Source organism: Schistocerca piceifrons, chromosome 3, assembly GCF_021461385.2.
Source record: "Schistocerca piceifrons isolate TAMUIC-IGC-003096 chromosome 3, iqSchPice1.1, whole genome shotgun sequence".
Lineage (NCBI taxonomy): Eukaryota > Metazoa > Arthropoda > Insecta > Orthoptera > Acrididae > Schistocerca > Schistocerca piceifrons.
The window spans coordinates 583,008,042-583,032,613 of record NC_060140.1 but is presented as its reverse complement, the minus strand read 5'-3'; the positions used below and the strand labels follow the sequence as shown (position 1 = coordinate 583,032,613).

At 39.5% G+C, this 24,572-nt stretch overlaps 1 protein-coding gene across 2 annotated transcripts in view; it reads left to right on the top strand.

Annotated features, from left to right (window-relative positions):
• The window catches only part of LOC124789370 (structural maintenance of chromosomes protein 1A), a 168,005-nt gene that overhangs the window by 70,432 nt on the left and 73,001 nt on the right, over nt 1–24,572 (top strand). For both annotated transcript variants that reach the window (XM_047256697.1, XM_047256696.1), the window contains exons 10-11: nt 17,894–18,105; nt 22,144–22,309. In XM_047256697.1, coding sequence (XP_047112653.1) covers nt 17,894–18,105; nt 22,144–22,309 — 378 coding nt within the window. The remainder of the gene's footprint in view (nt 1–17,893; nt 18,106–22,143; nt 22,310–24,572) is intronic.

Genomic DNA, 24,572 nt, shown 5'->3' with positions numbered 1-24,572 from the left:
ATAGTTTTTCCAAGTAACTAGGTGATTTAGAACTGTCACAATAATCAACCATAAGTGCATATTTCTCTATCCCCCTACAACACTTGTTGGTTCTCACATCCTTTTGATTTGTACTTCCATTGTTTGTGTCTTTGTGTTGTTGTGTGTGTATGTGGAAGTGTGTGTGTGTGTGTAGCCTGATTCTTCAGCCTACTTATATGAAATAAGTTGAAGGTTATTGGAAACCACAGAAAATAAGGAGAACTTCAGCAATATAAGTGTATGCATATGGAAAGAGGGAAAGATAGACCAGTACTCGGATGAGAAGTAAGAAAGGAAAAAAGTAGAAATGGTTGCTAAGATCAAAGAAGATAGCCCTAAAGACAGGAAAACCTTCCCATTCCCCTTCCCCAGGATCCCTACTTCTCCGGTACTTGAGTGAGAAGCAAGAGGAGGTATGATGTTAAACGTCTCCTACAGGACGGACATTCTCACCTTCACCTTTGACGTCCCCGAAGCAAAATCTCAGCAACCCCTATGGAATGTCAAATCAGTCACACTTGTCTGCGAGGGTTGTCTGAAAGTTGTGGTGTGTGTGTAGTCTTAGTCATGCTTGTACTTACACTACCCCTTCCAAAACCAGTACTAACCCTCCCATCCACTTCACGTCTCATAAAAGGTATAAAATGTTCTATAAAAATAGAAAATTATACACTACGATAACATAGTTGTTTAGTCATTCAGTTTATACATACTTTATCAAAAAACAAAGATGATGTGACTTACCAAACGAAAGCGCTGGCAGGTCGAAAGACACACAAACAAACACAAACACACACACAAAATTCAAGCTTTCACAACAAACTGTTGCCTCATCAGGAAAGAGGGAAGGAGAGGGAAAGACGAAAGGATGTGGGTTTTAAGGGAGAGGGTAAGGAGTCATTCCAGTCCCGGGAGCGGAAAGACTTACCTTATGGGGAAAAAAGGACAGGTATACACTCGCGCACACACACACACACACATCCATCCACACATATACAGACACAAGCAGACATTGGTCTTTAAATATGTCTGCTTGTGTCTGTATATGTGTGGATGGATATGTGTGTGTGTGCGCGAGTGTATACCTGTCCTTTTTTCCCCCTAAGGTAAGTCTTTCCGCTCCCGGGATTGGAATGACTCCTAACCCTCTCCCTTAAAACCCACATCCTTTCGTCTTTCCCTCTCCTTCCCTCTTTCTTGATGAGGCAACAGTTTGTTGCGAAAGCTTGAATTTTGTGTGTATGTTTGTGTTTGTTTGTGTGTCTTTCGACCTGCCAGCTCTTTTGTTTGGTAAGTCACATCATCTTTGTTTTTTGATAAAAGTTTATACATACTTTTATACACACATAAAATCCTCTATTCAGTTTATGTCGTCTCGACCTCACTTGGTTTAAATAGTACCATCATGTTATACTTTTCACTAATATAACATTCTATTCGTTTCACTACATGTCTGGAGATCACTGTTCATCCATGATTCTCTTTAATTGGTCTCTATCTTGTAGTCATATCCGGTTTCCTACGTACTAAAATTATAGGATAGTTTAAGAATTCAAGAATAGATTACAAAAGGGAATTCAATGCAGGAAACATAGGACAGAAGAAACACCAAAAACAACTAGGGATCCGATGGTCGTCACTCCGCCCGTAACAAGAATGTTAACGTCCCTGGGAGACAAATGTGACTCCACACGAATCCCATGGATCTGACATTAACCTCACTCGATTACTTACAGACCAATACTTCTCGTTAAATTTAGTGTGAAAGCCTCCCCACAACAAAACAATTACCACTTTACTGGGAAACACAACATTAGGTAAAGTTATTCTGTTTTCTACTTTGTCATGGACAAGTTTGAATTCTTCGCACAAGTCGTCTATAACCTTGCTTGCATCATTAAGTTTGGAAAAAGCAACCGTCAGAATGTTTCTGGAAATTATACTCTCGGTAACTTCTCGATCTTTAATTTGTTCAAATGGTTCTGCCAAACTACTTACATTTATAATGTCAAAGTTGATTATTTTTCCTTTAAAACTTTGTCTTATATTATCTGCTTGTGAACTGACAACTTGTGTACTGACGCCTGTAATTTGCGATTGAACTATTGGTAATAATTTGTCCTGTTTCTCAACACTCTCCTTTAAGGTGTATAATCTATATTTTACAGTATCAAATGTAACATTACAGACGCTTTGAAATGATCCTAGTTTTTTGCTCAGTTCTGTTTCTACATTATTACATTTATCTTCAATATCAAATTCTAGTTTCTTTGCCAAATTCAGAAATTGGTCACTCTGTGTCTGACTGAAGTCAATGAACAGCTGATTGACTTGACTACTTAAAAAGCTAGTTAATTCTCCTTTCAAATCTATCTTAAAATTTTCCACGTTAGTGGTTAAAATATCAAATTCAGTCTTCAAATTTCCCATACCTTCACGCAACTGGCTAAATTCCTACTTGTGCACTTAACAATCCTAAAGTCTTTTCTGAACATCCACTTTATTATTTACTTGAATATTCACTATGTCTATTTCATTACTTAAAGTAGCACTCTGTGCATCTAGCTTTTCACTTAAAGTTACACTTTGTGCTTCTAGTTTTTCACTTAAATTCGCACTCAATTCATCTCTCAAGGGAGCATTTTGAGCATTTAAACTTTTACTTAGATTAGTAATTTGAGCATTTGACTCTGTTCTTACTGAGTCTACCTTTAGACTTAGTTCTTTGATTAAATTTGTTACTGCAGTGCAGTCTATTGTTTCCTTATTCGCTGTCATAGCCATGGCTGGTTCTGCTACTTGCTGTTCGTGATGTATAACTTTATTTGTTTTAGACCTAGTAATCATCTAAAAGAAAATTCACCACTGAGTACAATAACTACACTAACAGTTTATCATTCACCAGTTCCTTCAACTTAACCAAACAATTAAAAAAAAACACACACAGAGAGAGAGAGAATGTCACTGACCTATTATTGATATAAATGTGTCCAGGCCATAGCAGCATCAGCTGGCGAGGAATGTCTGGCAGTCAGACACATGCACAGTGCACGTAGTATTGGTGAGATTGCTGTCCGTGTGTAGAATGGGTAGGCGCATGATCTGTCTGAGTTTGACCGAGGGCAAAGTGTGATGGTCTAGAGGCTTGACACGAGCATTTCAGAAACTTCATGACTTGTCGGTCGTTTGAGGAGTGCTGTGGTGAGTATCTTCACCATGTGGCGAGACCAAGGTGAAACCATGTCCAGGTGTCATGGGGTTGGGCGCGACCCTCCTCATTACAGATGTCAGACGTTGTAGGCTGGGTAGACTGGTAAAACAAGACAAGTGGCGAACTGTGACAGAACTAACATCAGATTTCAGTACTGAGCGGAGTACAAGTGTGTCTGAACAAACAGTGCACAGAACACTCCTAATGGTGGGCCACCACAGCCAAAGACCCACGCATATGTCAATGTTAACACCATGTTACGCCAACTAAAACTGAAGTGGGCAGGCAACCATCAGCACTGGACGTTGGCACAGTTGCAGAGCATTGCTTGGTCTGATGAATCGCAATACATGCTTCATGATGCCGTTGGGCGGGCACGAATCCATTATCTCCCTGAGGAACAGCTCCTTGACACTTGTACAGTGGAATGGAGATCAGCCCCATTGTGCTCTACAAAACATTCATGTGGGCATCTGTGGGCCCAGTGGAGCTTATGCAAGGCACCATATCAGCCAAGGAGTATCATACACTGGTTGCAGACCGCATACACCCCTTTGTGATCATCATGTTTCCCGTTAGCAGTAGCATTTTTCAGCAAGATAATGCACCATGTCACAAGGCCAGGAGTGTGATGGAGTGACTTGAGGAACACAGTAGTGCATTCCAATTAATGTGTTGGCTCCCTAACTCACCAGATCTGAATCCGATCGAACACATCTGGAATGTGGCACCAGAGCTCATCATCCCCCTCCCTGGAATTCACAGGAATTAGGTGACGCGCGCGTGTGTGTGTGTGTGTGTGTGTGGGCGCGCGCGCGCGTGCAGATATGGTGACAACTCCCTCCAGCGACCTATCGTGGCCTTCCATGCCATGACGCACCGTCGCAGTTAGGTGTTGTTCGTGAGAAAGGTGGGCGTAATGGCTATTAGATAGCAGACAGTAAAATGTGTCAAAGACTATGCAGTACTTCATAACAACAAATTACAGTAGAGCATCGATTATCCGAAAGTCGGTCAACCGAACGACTGCTTAACTGAACTGTGTATTCGCTCGCACCTGTTACTCTCCCACCCTACCGTCCATCATCCCCCTCACTCCCAAACCAAGTTCCCCACAGTAGTCGCGGCACTGGGCCACCGCTGGTGGAACATTGCTTCTAATGGGGCCTTCAGAAGGCGCTGCTGACCAGCCAAGCAGCCAGTCGCTGTGTTTCAACAATCAGCACACTTCTGTCGGCTTGGCACTGGCAGTAGAAGTAGCGGCAGTATCAAAGCTGTTCACAGCAACAGCTGCGCCAGCTTAGAGTTCAGGCGTGCCACTCTGCGCAGTTTGAAGGATTGCGCGCCCTCAAGAAGAGCTTCTCACGGTGCAAACAGTCACCTTCTGTTCTGAAAGTGACCAGTTTCAAATATCTGTAATGGAAAAAGTACGTGACTTAGCTGCTCGTAAGTGTGAAGGCTTGTTTAGACAGACCAAAATAAAGGATTTTTTAAACGTTAATTTTGTATGCTGTGTGTATTGTTCAGGCAAAATGCGGATGTAATATGTATATATTTTTGTTTAATAAACTGTGCCACATACTATATATTCCTACTGAAGTTGCCTTTGTATGTTACTTCGTGATATTAAAAGAGATGCCTGTTTTTATGAATAAATTTACTGTACAGTACTTCTTTTTGGCAAATAAACATGTACAGTTCGATTATCCGAACAAACCAGTTTTCCGAACACCCATGTCCCCCAATTACTTCGGATAATCGATGCTCTACTGTACTTTCGATATGTCTTTCTCATGGGCCTTGTTTACGTTTGTGACAGGTTGCAGGGAAATATTGCAAATGTTGGTTTGAGAAGCGTTCCTTTAAAAATAAGTTTCCTTTTACGTAGGATGAATTATGTTACGTGTGGAAATTTGCGCTGAATTTCTTAAATCACGGAGTGTTAGACTCTCATTCAAAACTGAACATTAAGAATCAGCCACTTAGAAAAATTTGGGACACAGAAGACCAGTCATTTTTGTCATTATTTAATATTTTATTGACACTCTTGTGTTTGCTATATCTTCAAGGGTAACACATGCTAAATAAGACTAAGTTTCAAGGTTAGCTTTTCATATTTATTTTAGTTCTTCCATAGATTACAAATTGTACAACACAAATGACAAAAAGTATACTTATTCTCTCTCTCTTCTTCTTCTTTTTTAAAGAGAAAAAGTGTGGAGTGAGTTCTTGAGCAATTGCACAAGTAATTAGCTTTTCTATGGAAAAGTCAAAGTGCTCGGCGGAACATGTATTCAGTCAGTGAACTTTATAAACGTGCTTGTCAGAAACATTCAGCTGCTGCAATTTAAGCTTTGTTCTCTGGATCCCGCCTAATCATTCCCTCAGAAAACAAAACAGCAAAAATAATTTTAATAACTAGTATTATAATTGAAAGCTTAGCTTTCCTTGTAGCTGTGCTGTATGCATATTAATTTAAACCATTAACTTTTCCTTTTCATATGTTTGCACGACTTAAGAATGATGTTGCTACTGGCTGACTACATTATGTGTCCTATGCTCTGAATATCTGCAGTCATTAGCTGGCAACATCACATGACATGAGCTATGATTGGCTGATAAGTATCGCAATCACAATTTCTGTGCTTTGGAAGCTGCTCTGATGTATTTGGTGGAATTCCTGTTGCTGTATTAGGTGGAATTCTTGTTTATACTATCGTAATGCGAAAATATGCCCCTATGTTTACCTTACTTAAATTGATACTTTGTTCTAAAATATTTAAACTGGTGTTAGTGTCTGAATTTTGTTTCAGTATTTAATTTGATATGAGATACATGCAGTGGATCTGTGGTGAAATCAAACTGTGCAGATATTCAGAATGTAACTATCCTGTTATATTTAAAACCAGAGGTTCTAATTAAGATATTTTATTTTTTATTTCTAAGTTTCCTTTGCAAGCCTCTGTGCGAGTTAGAAGAGCATAACTTCGGCTCATGCTTATCAGAACTATTCATGCCTAGTTTCTCACTCAGCTCAGTGAATCTGATACCTTGTGTGTCTGCAGTAGCATTTGTGATATCTAGTGTAGACATCAGCTCATCACCTTGATCTGTAATTGCTCTCTAACTTAGTATTTTCAGCTTTCAACTCTTCCATCTTCTAGATCAGTATAGTAATCTCTCTCTCTCTCTCTCTCTCTCTCTCTCTCTCTCTCTTTTTTTTTATGCGGCTCACTGAAGTCGCTTGCATGTCTGATAGCGACACAATGATGACAAGAAACCAGATCGCCATACTTGGTGAAATAGTTGGCTGTAAGTTGATGAGTGCCCAACATTGCTGCTACCAGCTGCTGTGGTGTAGCTATGGAACTGATGAAACAATCATAGTCCTTAATCTCAGCCACGGGTTTACCGGAAAGTAGAATTAATTCCTCTTCCACATAACTGTTGCTGGTTTATTTATTTATTTATCTACCTACCTATGTATCATTCTGAATTGCTACACTTGGAAATAAATCTTCTTCATAGCAAAAAGGAAACTTGCTTCTTACCATATAGCGGAAATACTGAGTCGCATATAAGCACAATAAAAAGACTGTCACAAATACAGCTTTCGCCCTATAAGACCTTCGTCAAAATTAGTTGACAGACACACACACACACACACACACACACACACACACACACACACGACTGCAGTCTCTGGCAGCTGAGGCCACACTCCAAGCAGCAGCACCAGTGCATGATGGGAGTGGAGACTGGGTGGTGGTAAGCAGGAGGCTGGGGCGGGGAGGGGGAGGGATAGTGGGTTAGGGGTGGTGGACACTGACGTGCTGTTGGCAGTGCGCAGGGACAGGGTGAAAATAGGGTAGGGCAGCTGCATGCAGTCGTGAGGTTAGATGGGGGGGGGGGGGGGGGATAGCCGAAAAGGAGAGAAGTAAAAAGACTGGGCGCAATGGAGGAATGAGGTCTTTGTAGTGCAGGGAAAATTCTGACATGCACAATTCAGAAAGGCTGGTGTTGATGGGAAGAATCCATATGGCACAGGCTGTGAAGCAGTCATTGAAATGAAGGATGTCATGTTTGGCAGCATGTACAGCAACAAGGTGGTCCACTTGTTTCTTGGCCACAGACAGCTTATTGGTCATCATGCCCACATTGAATGCAGCACAGTTTTGCAGCTTAGCTTGTAGATCACATGACTGGTTTCACAGGTAGCACTGCGTTTGATGGGATAGGTGACGTTTGTGACTGGACTGAAGTATGCAGTGGCGGGAGGATGCATAGGGCAGGTCTTGCATCTAGATCTATTACAGGGGTATGAGCCATGAGGTAAGGGGTTGGGAGCCGGGGTTGTTTATAGATGGACAAGTATATTGTGTAGGTTCGGTGGACGGCGGAATACCACTGTGGGATGGATGGGAAGGATAGTGGGCAGAACATTTTTCATTTTAGGGCATGACAAGAGGTAGTCAAAACCCTTGCGGATAACATAATTCTGAGTCTCCAGTCCTGGGTTTTACTAAGTTAAGAGAGGAATGCTCCTCTGTGGCCAGACTGTGGGACTTTGTGAGGTGATGGGAGACTGGAAAGTTAAGGTATGGGATATTTGGTTTGTTCAAGGTTGGGAGGATAATTATATTCCATCCTGGATTTTCTGTTGTTTGATTTAATCTTCTTCATGGACTATGTAGACGCCACTCGTCTGGAGTTCTATTCTGCTGCAGTTGCACCTGTGGTGGAAACTTACAATCTTCAAGTAATTTCATATTTAGGAGAAAGGAATACTACATCAGTTACTAACAGGAAACATTGCTTGTTCATTCAGTTTGACGTTAGCCAACAGACTCAGACAGTACATGAGCAAATGAACAGTTCTGTTGACTGATGTTATCAGCATTATCATGCTGCAACTGGTGATTATACTGCAAACATTGCCCCGCATTGAAGGTGCATGATGTCCATCTTTATCATATCACATGCAAAAAACAAATGACAAAAACCTCTCAACAGTGTTAGAGGTTTATACGTAGAGTTACATGTCACTTCTACTGGAGTGATGTGTTACATCGCAAGCCATTAAAGTAAGAGTTAATAAGACGTAAACGATGTACTACATCACTAAGGAAGTATACAATGCCAAATCAATATCTCTTAGTGTTAAATTTAACTACACTACAGTAATTCACCCAAAAGCAATTTTTGCAATAGAATGTTTAATTCTAAACAAAAAGGTGACAATGGAAGTTCTGGAAACACAGAAAGAAAAATACTAAGCTAAATTTTGGAACCACTTAAAGAGCAAACACAACACAGAAGATGTCATAATAGTGACCTTTATTCACATATTGAAAAAGATTACAGACACAACTAGGAACAGGACACATACAAGGAATGAATTGTATCCACTGACAAAAAGGCTGTTCACTTATTCAGGTAAATTAAAATTGGATCACTCATAGTGCAAAGAAATTAGAAAAAAGCATAGACAAACTCTGAATTAGTCCAAGATATTAAGGAATAACTGCCATTCAGAAAGAAATTGCAAGATTCCAAAACTAAGCAAGTGGTGCAGTGGTTAGCACACTGGACTCGCCTTTGGAAGGACTATGGTTCAAAACTGCTTCCGACCATCCTGATTTAGGTTTTCTGTGATTTCCCTAAATCACTTCAGGCAAACGCTGGGATGGTTCCTTTGAAAGGGCACAGCCAACTTCCTTCTCTAATCTGATGGGACCGATGACCTCGCTGTTTGTTCCCCTTCCCACAAATCAACCAACCAACCAATATTCCCAAGGTTTTCATGGAAAACCCAAGAACAAAGCTGGAGTCACTTGGACAGGAGAAAGAAGAAAGAAATTTCAAGAAATATTGAGTGAAATGTGGAAGAAAAGAAACGAGACAAAGTTGAAATTAAAGTTGTCCATAGTAGTTCATATGTAGAAGCAGAAAAAGAAGAAGAATGAGCTGTGCTTAGTACGTTAGTGGATGGTAGTTAGTTGAAAGAACTAGGAGAACCAACATAAAAATTGAGAAAAACAAAAAAACTTAAACAGGCAACTGAAGGAGCAATTTTGGAGAAAGACGAGAAAAAAAGTTACATGGAAAAGGGATTATGCGGGAGATAGAAGTTGATGGGAAGTTGACTGGGGAACTGAAAAGAAAATATTAGTATTGTATATTAATAACGCATGGATGTTGACACTCTCACATCTGTGACCTACAGCCAATCTGTAACAAAGCAGATGGATTCTTCTACATAAGAGACATCTGCATAAGAGACTGAAGAATAATATAAGGGTGCAGCAATATATTTAGACATTGGGTTTTCCACTGAACAGAAGCTGCACAATAAACATCATTAGCTGATAGAAAGCATAATGGTCAACCCGCCATAGCATTGACTGTGCCTTACATTTGATGTGCCAGTGACATCATTAATGCTATTAGATGAATAATCACTGACAGGCTTTGATTACACAGAGTTTTGTTGACGGTTATAATGAATCGATTGATTAGAATACGGAAGTAAAGATAGCCAACAACTTGATGTATGATTCAAAATAAGGAGAAAATTTTATATCAAGTATCTTGGGTCACGAATAGTTGGATTATTTGTTTGAATGTGATTTTATAAGCAGATTTTGGAGGGTATCATAGGTACCACAGCACCAGACAAGGAAAAATATGGGCATGTAAGATCTGCGACAGTAGTGATGAAGTTATTTAGAAGCATGTCTCAACCTGTTGGATATTGTGGAGCAGGTGTCAACTTCGAGTCCAATGCAGTACTTCAGCTCTTCGGGGGAGGAGGGTACTTAAAGCACATCTTCATTGAATTAACCCAACAAAAACTCTATACTAAGGAGCAACACAAGTGGTGGTTGGAGGGGCAACTGTAGGAGGTAAGTCCTCCACCTTCTCTGCACGCTTCCCCCACAGTGGCCTAGCTTGTATGTGTCAATCACCACAAGCTGGCAGCCTTTGGCCCTCTCGTTTTGAGTTGAATCCAGCAAACTGTGCCATCAGACAGTGCTATGTGGCATATGTATGTACAAATTGTTTAAAGGTACCCACCGAAAAATAATACAATAACCTAAATGGACAAGTAGCATGTTGCAATAAAATATTTACAACCAAAAGCTGACTGTGACATATTTTAAACAGTTTGCTATGCAGAGGCTGAATCTTAGATGTAGAAGGGCCAGGGAAGTAAATTGAAAGAGTATAATGATTTCTGCTCAGATGAATGTAGGGTAATATCAACAGCAGCATAAAATGACATAGTTGGAGAAGGATTCATTATGAACAGGTAACACAGTGCGTAAAGGTAGATGACAATGATCATGGGGAAGGAATAGAAGACAGAATTATGGGAGTATATGGCCTTTGCAGTAGGGCCAAGACACAGGAAGATTCCAACTGTATTACATCATGGTAGATAGATTCTGAAATCAGATGGTGGACATATACTCAGATCACAGTTTATTAATGATGAAGAGTAAACTGAAGGTCAAGAGAATCATTCAGAGTGATCAATCTCAGAAGAAGTGGAAGTATTGAGGAATGATGAGATGCATTTGAAGTTCTCTAAGGCTGCAGATACTGTGATAATGAATACCACAGCAAGCAGTTCAGTTGAAGAGGAATGAATTTCTTTAAAAAATGGAAATCGCTGTATGTGGATAGAAAAGTATTAGTTCAAGAAACGTAACTGCGAAGAAACTTTGGCTAACAGAAGAAAAACTTCAGTCTATCAACTAAAGAAGGAAATAGAAAAATGTTCAGGGGAAGGCAGGAATACAGTAGTATACCTCACATAGGATGAAGTAAATAGGAAATACAGGGAAGCCAGTGTTGAATGACTACAGGGAAAATGTGAAGAAATCTAAAAGGAAATGGTCATTGGAAGATCGGTGATGCACCTTATAGAAAAATCAAAACAACTTTTGCTATAATAAAAAGCAAAGGAGTCAGCATTAAGAGTGTGAAAGGAATTCCACTGATAAAGGCAGAGGAGAGAGCAGATGGATGCAAAGAGTATATTAAAGATCTTGAAAAGTGGGGCAAACTGTCCAGTGACATGACATAAGAAGAAGTGGGCATATGTTTGAAAGAGAGGATCCAGCAAAATTTAACAGAACTTTGGAAGACTTAACGATCAAATAAGGAAGAGGCAAGAGATAACATTCCTTCAGAATTTTTAAAATCATTGGAGAAAGTGGAAACCAAACAACTGTTCAAACTGATGTGTAGAAATATGACACTGCAGCTAAATCATCAGACCTTCGGACAAATATCATCCACACAATCCTGAAGATAGAAAGGGTGGGTAAGTGTGAGAACTATCACACAGTAGGCTTAAGTGTTCATGCACACAAGTTGCTTACAAGAACAACGGAAAAGAAAATTGAGGTTCTCTTAGATGATGGTCAGTTTGGCTTTCAGAAAGGCATAAGCACCGGAGATATAGTTCTGTTGTTGCAGTTGATAATGGATGCAACATATAAGAAAAATCAAGACTTTACATAGGATTTGTTCACCTAGAAAAAGTGTTTGACAACGTAAAATGGTGCAAGATGTTTGAAATTCTGAGTAAGATAAGAGTATCTGTAGGGAAAACCCGGGTAATATGCAGAATGTACAAGAACTAAGAGGGAGCAATTGGACAGCATTACGAAGAACAAAGTGCCTGGATTAAAAAAGAGTGAAAGATGGGGATACAGTCTTTCCCCCTTATTTTTCAGTCAGCACATAGAAGCAGCAGTGATGAAAGTAAAATAATGCTTAAACATTGGAATTAAAATTCAGGGTCAAAGGATATTACTGATAAGATACACTGATGGCATAGCAGTCCTAAATGAAAATGAATTAAAAGATGTATCGAATGGAATGAAAAGTCAAATGATTGCATGATATGTATTGTTAATAAACCAAAGTCGAAAGTAAGGAGTAGTAACATACAAGAAATTAGTGATGGATAAACTTATAATAGGAATTGCTGACCACGAGGTAGATGGAGTTAAATTCTTTTACATTGGGAAAAAATAACCCTTGACATACAAAGCAAGGAGGACATAAAAAGTTGACTAGCACAAGCAAAGAGGATTTTCCTGGCCAAGATAAGCCTACTAGTATTAAACATAGGCCTTAATTTGAGGAAGAATTTCTGGGAGCGTACATTTGGAGTACAGCATTTTATGGAAGTGAATCATCGACAGCAGGAAAACTGGAAAAGAAGTAATGTATCAATGTGTTTGAGATGTGGTGCTATAGTATGATGTTGAAAATTATGTGGACTAATATGGTAAGGAAAGAGGTGGTCCTTTGCAGGACCAGGGAAGAAAGAAAAATAGAAAAAATACTGACGAGAAGGAGGGACAGCATGGTAGGACATGTTACGACATCAGGGAATAACTTCCATGTTACTAGAGGGCCATGTAAAGGAGATTGATACATCCAACAAATAATTGAGGACATAGGATGCAAGTGCTACTCTGAGATGAAGAGGTTGACACAAGAGAGGAATTTGTGGGAGGTCACATCATACCGGTCAAAAGACTAATGATGACTCAAACAATGGCTGCGAAACCACGCATCGTGAAAATATTTAGAAAATATTGTAGTGAAATAGCAATTTGCCCATTTTGATGTGTTCTCATGTGATTTAGAAGGGATATTAGAGTCAAATACATCATTACTTCTCATCTTTTAAATTATAAAGCTGTGAACATGTAAACATTCCGTAGCTTTGCTTGTTAGTTTTAATGTCAGTACAAAGCAGGAAACAAATTTTCTGCATAGTGATGACAACAGCTGAATGCAAACAAATGATTCACGCGGTCATTGGAAAACAGTCGACTCAATTGGCTGTAATTTTACATATCTGTGGGATTATTATTCATTCATTTCCTTCAAATGAAACTGGTCTGCGAAAGCAACCAAATGAAAACAGTTGATGCAGTCTGACTCTTGACTGGATTCTGTTTTCACCTGTCATCATTGTGATTGCTATCCTGAGTTTTGATTTTTATTGAGTGCCAGTAAGTAGCTTTTAGTTTAGTTTTTCATTCATGTTTATGAATAGACATTGTCTTAATAGTAAAGTTTGTGTGTGGATCAAAGGGCGAAATGCTCAGTGGCCTGGGAATGGACAAAATTGAATGAAAAGTCATCCTGAAGATACTTTCAATCTGATACACAGTATTTGCAAGGATGATTCATATTATGAAACTATATTAATTAAAAAAATCAAAGAAATTTAACGAGTGATTACAAATATTTATTGCAAAAAAATTAAAAAAACATTACTTCCATTGAGTGACTGTATGTGGTTAAAAAGCAAGTTCTGCAGGCACCAGACAATCTAAAAATTTGTGTCCTATATGCTATCTGTTCACATCACCTCAGTAGTGAAGTAGAATTATTGGTGATGGGTGCAAACTATCGGGCAGATGGAGCTTCAACAAATTTTAAGAAAAAAGTATTTTTCATTTATTTAAATATAAATTTATAATGTAGCACCATTATTAACCTCTAAAATCAGCCAAAAATCCATATTTAATGCTAGAAGCCTGAAAAATTTGTACTGAAGTAAGTAAATGTATGTACGTTTGAAGTTGATTTAAATGGTCACAGTAGAGATCGTAGCAAGTGTCTTGCTGAGTGCGACGAAAACGGGTTTCCGCCCGCAATCGAGCCGGGGACCTTCTGCGTGTTAGGCACGGCGCCTGGGCTCGGCGGCAGCTGCTGCTCTTTCCTTCCTTACGAGATACCGTCGATTTGCGCAGTCGTTATTGCAAAAGATGTCACCAAAGGCAATCGCTTCGTTAGCGGCACGGTGCCTGGGCTCGGCTCACTGTCTCTCAAAGAAGTTGGTGGCTCTAGTGAAGATTGGTGTATAACTGAAGAGGCTGAAAAAGAATGTAAATGTAATCACTCAAACCCAGAGGCTGGGTGAAAACATTCATACAGCTGACAACATGGTCACAGAGACTGGTTTCATTTGACGGGGGGGGGGGGGGACCCTGAACAGAAACATTTGACTGGCCAGTCATTTGCTAAAACCAGTCGGTTGTTCCATCGCTACTTCTGTTCTCCACAAGTTCTACCGATATGCCCACAGAGGTAGTGTATGCTCAGCAGTTATTCTGCCTCATATTTGGTTGTTTTGGGTGGGGGGATGGAAGACAACAGGAACGGAATTGAGATCGGAGAGAGGAAACAACATTGTCACCTCTGGGGAGAGGAAAGATCAAGAAACAAACATCTAATGCAGTTTATTGCTGCTTAATAGTCCATCTGTAAAGACTAATTATCAGAGGAGTCATTTGAAACAATGATTTGAACTTTTCTCTAACGTGTTCCTTCCAAGAGTTGTTTCCTTGCAGATTCTTCATCTATATGTACCCACTTAATCTATTCTTCCACAGTGACATCATAAAAGGTTTCCTCTAGTTATTTTTAAATCTTTCATTGTGACTGTGCAATTTCTGGATGTGACTTTTCTTTTCTCCAACGTTCATACATTTTCTGGCAAGTTGTATTGATAGTGAGAAGGGGCCAGCCTCACAACATTGTGGTCCATTTTTGCTGCTAAGTTGTCGAGTTCAAATTGATTGTAAAGGTGCCTGTGATGTTTGACTTCCTACAACATCTCCACTATCATATACAAAACCCGAAATTGAAATACTTTTCTATCGACTGTACAGTTTCTTCCTCCTTTATATTAGAATTAGGAATCATTTCCATTTTTCTTTAATAATTACTCAATGCTCTTCCAAATCATGTAACCTAAAAACTCTGTGTTAAAATATGTCACTATTCATGTCTTTGTGGTAATCACTGGATTTGTAGGATGCAAGTGTTGGCTTTTCAGTTTTGATAAAGCCATGTTCAGATGATCCTGCATGACATACAATAAGTCTGTTTCCTTTGCCAATAGATACTTTCAAACCACCATTGCCCTTCAAAATTTGTGCAGTGTTGGGTCTCTCCATCAAAATCTGTCTTCTATCATTATATTTTATGTACCTGAATTCCAAAGATTTCAGAATTCTTTATTCAAATGACAGCCTCCTGTGAAAGCAATCTTCTGCCACCTTTTTCTGTGTGGGATACTTGCCATGGTCATAAAACTCCAATACAGTACAACAAACAAATCAGTGATAGTTCTTCTCCCATTAATATCTTACCCTGTAGATTGAAACTTTGTGTTTCTATACTGTTTGTAGTGAAGCACTACATACTAGCACTTTTACAGTCTGTAATGCTCACAACATTGTCTTGTAGGTCGAGTAGAAGTAAGTGTACCTTGTATATGACTCCCTTTGTTGTATCTTGAAACTGTCATCTTAACTCTCAAACAAAAATACTATCCAGTGAAAGTTGTTGCTTTCTTTGTAAACATACATCATTTCCATACAGTGAATGTGCAAGTGAATGCGGGGTAGCAGCAAAGTTACAAAGCCATGCGAACAGCAGCATGAATGAAATGCAATGTTGTCACATATAAACCTTGTTGATGACAGGTGGCCATTTGGTAATTTGTGTTTCTTATGATGCTACCTGGTAGGAAGCTGTGTCAGAAATGACACTGTGTGGCAATGGTGTGAGCTTAGTCACGGACCAAGTTGGATTAGGCCAAAGGTTTCTCATTGCCATTTAGAAAAGGAGATGAGAAGGGGGCTGGAAGAATTTCCCTGCCACTCCCAGTCACCATTTTTGCAGCTCCGTAGTGTGGTGTGAATTTGTGGCTATGCAAGATGTTGTCAAAAGTTCACAATCCATTGCTGAAGTTGCAACATTTTTATTCCATTCACTATACAGCCTAGATTTGGCAACATCACTGGTTAATCTTCTAAAACAAGCCCACCATATAGGAAGTTTGCAAAATTCCTTACTACAGCTGAGGGAAAGAGAGAGCATGATTTACCATAACACTTGATCAAAGATGATTACAATCTGTTGAAAAGAACAGAAATTGTGTTGAAAAGTGAACAAGTGACTATTTGTTGCATAACTTGTTTTTTTAGTGATTTAAAGGAAAACTTAAGTCATTGGTGTTATGTTCTGGCTGGTTGCTCTAACTTGGGTAAGTGGCAAGTTGATTCTTAATGCACCTTTTAGGCAGTAATAACCTTAGAATGTTCATTATACATACTATGCTACAGATTATTTGATGATTTAGATGGATGCATGTTGCTAATATATACTTGTGAGTCTGAGGGGCCATACAGGCTCTCTCATATGTGTTGTGTCAGTATATGGGACAGATGAGTTGGTGCATTGTCTTGCTGTAGGTACAGATTGTCTACGGATTGCTATGGGGAAACACACACATGACAATTGGACAATGGGTTCCTGTATTATTTGCTTATAAGATATAATGGCAGACTTACCAAAAGTCATATTTCAGTCCATGTGAATATCCCCAACTTAAGAGTAGCTCCAGCACATACCTGAACAGAGTCCTGTTATCAAGCAGGATACATTCTCACATTTGATTTTCAATGCACTCTTACTCTGCTGTAGGAGTCTGCCACCAAATACAGAAACACTTCAGTCCAGCAACCTTCTTCCATACTGTGGTGTGTCTGCACCCATAGTAATTACATAACCTGTTAATATGCAGTGGATGCAACTGCTTATGTAGTACCTCATAGGGAGGTTGTGATTTGGGGTGATATGTCTGCCCACTGGTTGTTGTTGTTGTTCTCCTCCTCCTCCTCCATGAAACTGTTGAAGGATTTACTACACTCTCTGCTGGTTCAATCTGTGATAGTTGATGAGGACTCCTGATACAGAAACATTGTTGCCCACAACAGTTGGTTGTGGAAGTGGCAGTTTTACCCAAATTGAGGCACCCACAATACAACCTTGAGATGGTGATATGTGGAAGGCCCACCATTTGCATGACCTTGTAGTATCCCACGCATCACTGATTCTTGATCTGGTTGCAATCCAATGTACTTGTATCCTATGCCTTACCTGTTTAAGGTTGTTCATAAGTACCTCCAAGGTTTCACAATATGATTGCACAAAGAAATGCAAGATATACGTATACAACATCTCTCCATGCTTTTAACTCACATTACAGGTGCTTGATATGAGCACCATTTGTGACACAGCATTCCTCATTACATGTGTGGATTTCTTTGGGCTCACTGATGAATTGCACCGGAAGGCGTAGCAGCAGCCGTTTTGGAAACCCTTTCATTGCGTTCCTTTTCTGGAGGCATAAACTAATCTGATGTGACATTATGGAGTGTCTGATTTGTCTACATGCCTGCCCACTAATGCAACTATGCCACACCGAGTATTACGAATCTAAACTTGGAGAGATGCTCTATCGACTGATAAATGTCATTTTTCTTTATGTCTTGCAGTTTTTGTGGAGTCATCTTTTCTGAAAACTGGAAATACTTGCAAATAACCCTGTACTTCATTCAACAGTCGCGATGATTGTCAGTACAAGGCCTTACTCGGTGCTCCATTTCGTAATGATCAGCTGGACAGTGGGATGTTAAACTCTGACCCACTTTTTTCCTAATGCATTTTGCAGTTACTTTCTGTTTGTATTATGTATTCCATGTATTATGTGTGAAGATTTCCAAGATTTAAGGCAGAGCATTACTGTCAATTTTTCTTTTTTGATTTCAGTTTGATCGGATGATCAATATGTGTCAGCCGATTCACAAACGCTATAATGTGGCAATTACAAAAGTTCTTGGCAAGTATATGGAAGCCATTGTTGTAGATACAGAAAAGACAGCAAGACAGTGTATTCAGTATTTGAAAGAACAAATGTTGGAGCCAGAGACATTTCTTCCATTGGATTATATTCAAGCCAAACCTCTGAAGGAAAGATTAAGGTTAGTATGCATGTGCTTTATCGATATCTTTAGTGACACTTTGGGCTACTGCTGCTCATAGTTTGCTTTGTCGTGTTAAATTGGTATCAGTGCAGAATATTCTGTATGTCCTGTTTCCTGTTTGTTGTGCCCAGAAGTAGATTCTTTTCTATTGGTTTAGGTTTGTTTGGTAAGATTATATTGTGTTACTTCCACTACACAGTAGAAAGTGCTCAGAAGAAAACCTTCCTAATAGACCAAACTTGTGTGCAGGCTAGGGTTCCAATCTAGATGCTGGCCGGGATGGGCAGCATTCTTGAATCTGAACTCATTGCTCAGACTGACCTAAAGCTTACATCTGACACTACATCCTCCTCTGTCCTTTTTGTCCAGACTCTATAGGGGTATCTTGAATTTTTTGTTGTATGGTGGAGCTACCAAGAGAACAGATACAGCAGAAGATGGCTTAGCTGCAACAGACTGGTTCCACAAAGTTCAGTGATGGAAGTGTATATTAGTATGAGCCTTTCTAGTTATTTTGAACTGTTTTGGTGTCAAGTAGTCATCTTAACTTTTGTGCTTCCATCTTTCTCTTCGCCTTTGGTATATTATGAACAGATTACCCTTGTGTTTTTCTTGCTGAGTTTAGTGCCCTATTTTTACAGTAATGCAAAGCCTTGTCCACATCTCTACATTGATTCAGATTCTCCTTCAATTAGCAACATGCTTTTATGATTTATTATGCTTTAGATTTGTGTACAGGATGTTAATTCTAAGTTTTAGAACTATAAGCTTCAAGTGATTTAGAATCTGGGTGCAATTTAAATCATGGAAGGTGAATACAGGTAATCCATAGCCTGGAATAATACTATGCCAAATAACATTAGAAAATAACAACAAATGGTAGTTATTAACTACTAGGCAAGAATGTACCCAGGATCTGAAAAGGGGGGAGGGGGATGGCAGTGACTAAAATCTTTAAAATTTCATGACAAGTGTCTCTAAGTACACTTACTAGTAGTCAGTATTCAGTACATGTTCTGGCTTTCTTCAAACTGATAATAAATTGAACAACCTAAACTCCACATTGGAATATCAACAATATTAGTAAAAGGATAGAATTGTTAAGTACTGTAAAGATGACCCGTTGAGTTGCAGACAGGCATGACGAGAAGACTGTGACACCTAATAGCTTTTGGCCAAAGCTTTCTTCAACAAATAAAACACACACACACACACACACACACACACACACACACACACACACACACACAGAGAGAGAGAGAGAGAGAGAGAGAGAGAGAGAGAGAGAGAGAGAGAGAGACTCACGCAAATGCGTGGTTTCAGTTGGCTGAGACTGCAGTCGTGTGTGCGAGCTGTGTTTACATGATTGTGTATATGTGTCTATTGCTGACAAAGGCCTTAATGGCCGAAAGCTATAATTGTGCGAGTCTCTTTGTTGTGCCTAACCACGACTCAGCATCTCCAGTATATGGTGAGTAGCAACTTCCCTTCTCATAATATTGTTACATTCCATCTTGGAGTTTCCATTGTTTGACTTTTTAAATAAGCATAGATGTGGTACTGATTCAGATGCTTTTCAGAAATCTAGAAGTATTGCATCTATGTGTCTACCTTGATCCATGGCTTTCAGGATATCATTTGAGAAGAGCACTAGTTGGGTTCAGATGGTTGATGTTTTTGGAATCCATGCTGGTTGGCATGAAGGAGGTCATTCTGTTCAAAATACCTCGTTACATTTGAACTCAGAATATATTTGTACCAAGGGTGCCATATGATAGTTTGTAGCAGGGGGGAGGGGGTCTCTATACCTGGAGTATGGAGTATTTTTAATATTTTGGAAGACGAATGGTGACTTGTAAGTAACAATGCAAAAGATCAGTTCTGATCCTGTTAAAAACATGCGTAATGCTGACTCTGAAATCATTTTCTTGAAAGAAAAACACCTGACTGCACTATATTTTTTCCTTTCCCTGAGAGGTGGGGGTGGGGGACAGCCTCTTTCACCCCCAGATATGGGTACACTTGGTCTCAACAACCAGCAGTGTCAGTTATATGGGATGGTAGTATTGTGGATGACGTATACAACCCTTCTTGTAGACAGGTGTGATTTGTGCCTTCTTCCAACAATCGGTCACAATTTTGAGTTCAAGGGATCCACAATATGTTTTAGTTAATAGAGGGGCTAACTCAGCCACAAATTCATTGTAGCTTCCGATAGGGATTCCATAAGGCCCAGGAGTTTCATTTAACTTTAACCATTTCAGTTGCTCAGTGCCCCTGACTTCACTTATCTTCTCAGTGGTATGAGAATTAAATTATGGCGATTTTCCTGGTTTTACCTTCTTGTAAAGGAAAATTTGAAATTTTTTTCAGTTTCCGTTCTTGTTTGTCCGTAAGTGACTGAATAATAATTTTGGTGCCACAAACAGCCTTTACGTAAGGCCAGAATTTATTTTGGTTTTGTGGAAGATCATTCGACAATATTCTGCTGTGGAAAAAGTCATCGAAGCCTTCACGTAGTGCTCTCTTGACAATCAAACTTGTTTCATTCAACATCTCTCTTTTTATAGTGCAATGCTTTGTTTTGTACCTATAATGCAGCAGTCTATTTCTTTAGAAGTTCCTTGACAGTGACTGTATGTTGTGATGGGTCCCTCCCTTCATGAACTGTTTGAGGTACATATCTACCCAGTCCAGGATCAACTATTCTTTTACATTTGAGCCACAGTTCCTCTGCATGCTCCTGTCCTGTGCTAAAGTTTCAAGTACCTGAATCAGAAATGACACTGTTTCTTTTTTGTCTAATTCATTAAACATTTGAATCTTTCTACTTGTTTTAGTTGCCCTTTGTACTTCGGTAATCATTTTGCTACAATTGCATCATGTGCACTGATAAGAGATTCGTTGCCGTTAGCTCTAATATATTTCCAAAATGAGCAACCTTCCAAACTATCTGTCCACAGCTCATGGTGTAGTGGCTAGCACTGCTGCCTGTGGAGCACGGGGTCCCAGGTTCAAATCCCAACTGGGTTGCGGATTTTATCTGCCCTGTGACTGGGTTTTAGTGTTTTCCTCCTCCTCCTCCTCCTCCTCCTCATCATCATCATCATCATCATTCGTGACAGTGGCTAGATCAGACTGTGTAAGAAATTGGATTGTGCAAGAATTGAAACTTTTTATGAGTGTTAATGACTGGGCAGTTGAGTGCCCCACAATCATTCCAAACTATCTGTTCTGACTTTCCAGAGAACAAATTTAATAATGTTTCACAGAATGTCTTGTCACATCCCCCACTAACAAAACTGTAATTATATCGATTGATTGTTGGATGATTGGAAAAATGAAAATTGAAGGCCTATACACAAGCTGATACTATAGGATATTAAAAGGAGGATAGGGTATGTGTTACATGAAGAAGCCACCAACAATGGGTTGTACACCTGAATATGGGTTTGGCTAATAAACATTTTAAGTACAGCTCATGATGTTCAGAAGATGTCCTTTAACAAATATTATTACGTGAGCTGCACTGCTTTTTAGGAGTGCTCCGAACTTCGGCACTTTTGTTCCAAAAGCTCTGTCAGTTAACTACTAGGATTTAAATACTCTTGCCTGGGGGGGGGGGGGGGGGGGACATTCCTTCAGATCTTAGACTTGCACTGGGCACTCTATAGCTGTCGTTATCTGGACTGGATGAGAGCAGCTCTCTCTCTCTCTCTCTCTCTCTTTAAAAAAAAAAAAAAAAAAAAAAAAAACACGCATGTTTGCACGCCACACAGGATCAGCAACGTGGTTAACAGCCTCTGATCTATATAGTACACACCTGTGACTGATGTAGGAGGATCTTTAAAGTTCTCAACCGTATGGTGCAAGTCTACAAAGTCACAGTCTAGCAAGAAATGTAGTATTTATTTTGTGTTCTGAAGATAAGTTTGTTGAAAATAATGAGACACTAATTAATATTGTGTGATGATTTGTCATCTTTCAAATTCAGCTGTAATTTCAAGTCATTATTGCATCATCTTTCTGTTTCAGAAATATAAAGGAACCAAAGAATGTACGTCTGTTGTTTGATGTTCTTCACTACCAGCCACCTGATATCAAGAGAGCAGTGCTATTTGCTACAAATAATGCTTTAGTCTGTGAAACACCAGAAGATGCCATGAAGGTTGCATATGAAATGGACAAGAACAGATATGATGTATGTACTTTTTGTTTTTGCTTAATCTTCATGAATTCCTGGATTACTGATGTCACTGTCCATGTTCTACCATGCTTGTATCACTTGTAAGCTGTAGTTTCATGACAGATCTATGGAAACAACTCACAGCCTTTAATTTCTGCCATCATTGGACACTCATAGTGGACAAGAACTCTGTTGTGGACAGATAAGTTATTGACCATGTCTGACAGGCAGCTCCTCCTCCTAGGCTTTCGTCTGAATATGCAGAACGGGTTTATCATTTATAGGTATGTTCACATATCCTTCTGAAAGGACCTAAATGTTGCAAAGTTCAACAAACATTTGGACCACTATTCTTACCATGGTTGAACAACACAACAAACATGATGTCAGGTCCACCATGGAACTGGAGGAAAATGGATTCCTACTGTTCCTAAACATTCTGATGAAGAAGAATCCTGATGGCATTCTATGCACGGAGAGAACACAGACAGATCTGCAACTAAATGCCAGTGGCTGCTATTATCTAGTGAATGAAAATCTGTGCTCACCACCCTGTTACACACCAGTGCATACCGTATGCAACAAGGAAAGTCTACTTACCAAGTTACAGCATATTCCCAAAATGTTTGGCAAGAACAGCTATCCAGAGACACAAATAAGACTTGGTCTCCAACCAACTGAGAGGAAGAAAAAGAGACAATCCAGAAAAAGAAATCAAGTGCCTGAAGTTCCTTTCATACCAGAACTGCCCTCAGCTAAGTTTGTCAGGTTAGTGGAGAATCACAACATAAAAACCATTTTCTGCTCAACAGTTTAAGTCAAGAATATGCTTTGACCAGTCAAAGACCAACTAGGGCTTATAGGTACCTGGTGGCTACAGCATCATTTGCAAGTTTGACATGCAGCACATCAGCCAGAAACAGCTGTGCATGTTGCAGCAATGTTCACAACATGTTAGGAGCATTTGCTTCAGCCAAACTCAAAAGCCTGCACTGGTAGTGTGCAGCATCAATGAAGATCTCGTGTTTGTTTTTGAACAGACAAAGGCATTGTCTTGCACTGACAGTTCTGGGATCTGGCCATCAAAGAGGCAGTGGAGACAGAGTATGTGATGGTCTTTTCAACTAGACAGCAGTTTCCAACTGAGCTCCACATGGTATGTGCATTAGCAAAACACCCCAGGAACAGTCTGATGTAAGCCAGTGGAGGCACCAGATGGAATAGAGAGGTGAAGCCAGGACTTGATGCCTGGACTCGCACTCCCCACTGGGAGGCCCCACCAGCATCAGTCTGTTCTAAAGACACACTAGTGGCCCACCCATAGGGCCCCCAGTAAAGGAGTCTGTGGTCCAGTGAGCGTAAAGATGTGAACCCAAAACTTCCTGTAAAGGTGATGAGCAGGGAACTCAAAATGTTGCAACAACAAGATGCCACTACTCGGCTCATAAACCATGGAGATTTTGTCTTTAAAATTTGCAGAGAGAGCCTAGATTCCCATATAATACTTGTATCATGATCAAATCAGTAGATCTTACAATTTGTCCATTAATTTTTATGGTTTGCATCACTCTCACCTACCAAGCTCTGTGTGTCTTATGTCAAGTGAGCAGTGGCTGTTTTTCATAATCTCATGAAAAATCATTTAGTTGCTGTGTTTCCAACCTAAATTCATCCAAAGTTAGTGAAGGTGCATTAAAGAGTATGTTCCTTCATTTATGACTGAAGAATATGCTGTAGAATTCAAAGGTGAATGTGCATCTCTTGCAAGATAATACACCAAAGGTTGTGTAAAAGCAGCAGCTGCAGATTTAAACATTGAGGATGTATACATTATGGTACTGAAAAAATGAAAATTGAAAGTCTGTAAACTAGGTGATGCTATAGGATGTTAGAAGGGTAAAATACATGTTACATGAAGAAATGTGTGAAATATTTATGCAAGATGAGCGCCACATTTGTTGAAAGCTGATTAAAAGCTTCAAGACTTAATTTCTTACTAATGTGTAACAGTTTTAATAATAATCCAACTAATTTTATATGCCAAATAATAGCTGTGTATGTGGTGAGTGTTCACCTCTCCACAACAGAAATGAAACTGTCAAAGTAGTGAAAATTGGTGACACTGCACTGAAAAGAAAGTCAGTTTCAACTTCCAGAATAGATTTGGCCAGTGTTACTTGGAACATAACAGTGATATTGAGAACTTAGTCTTCTGAAGCAACTGGATGAAGAAATAGTGAGAAGTAGCCTGTAGTGCAAAATGAGAAGACCTTCTTTC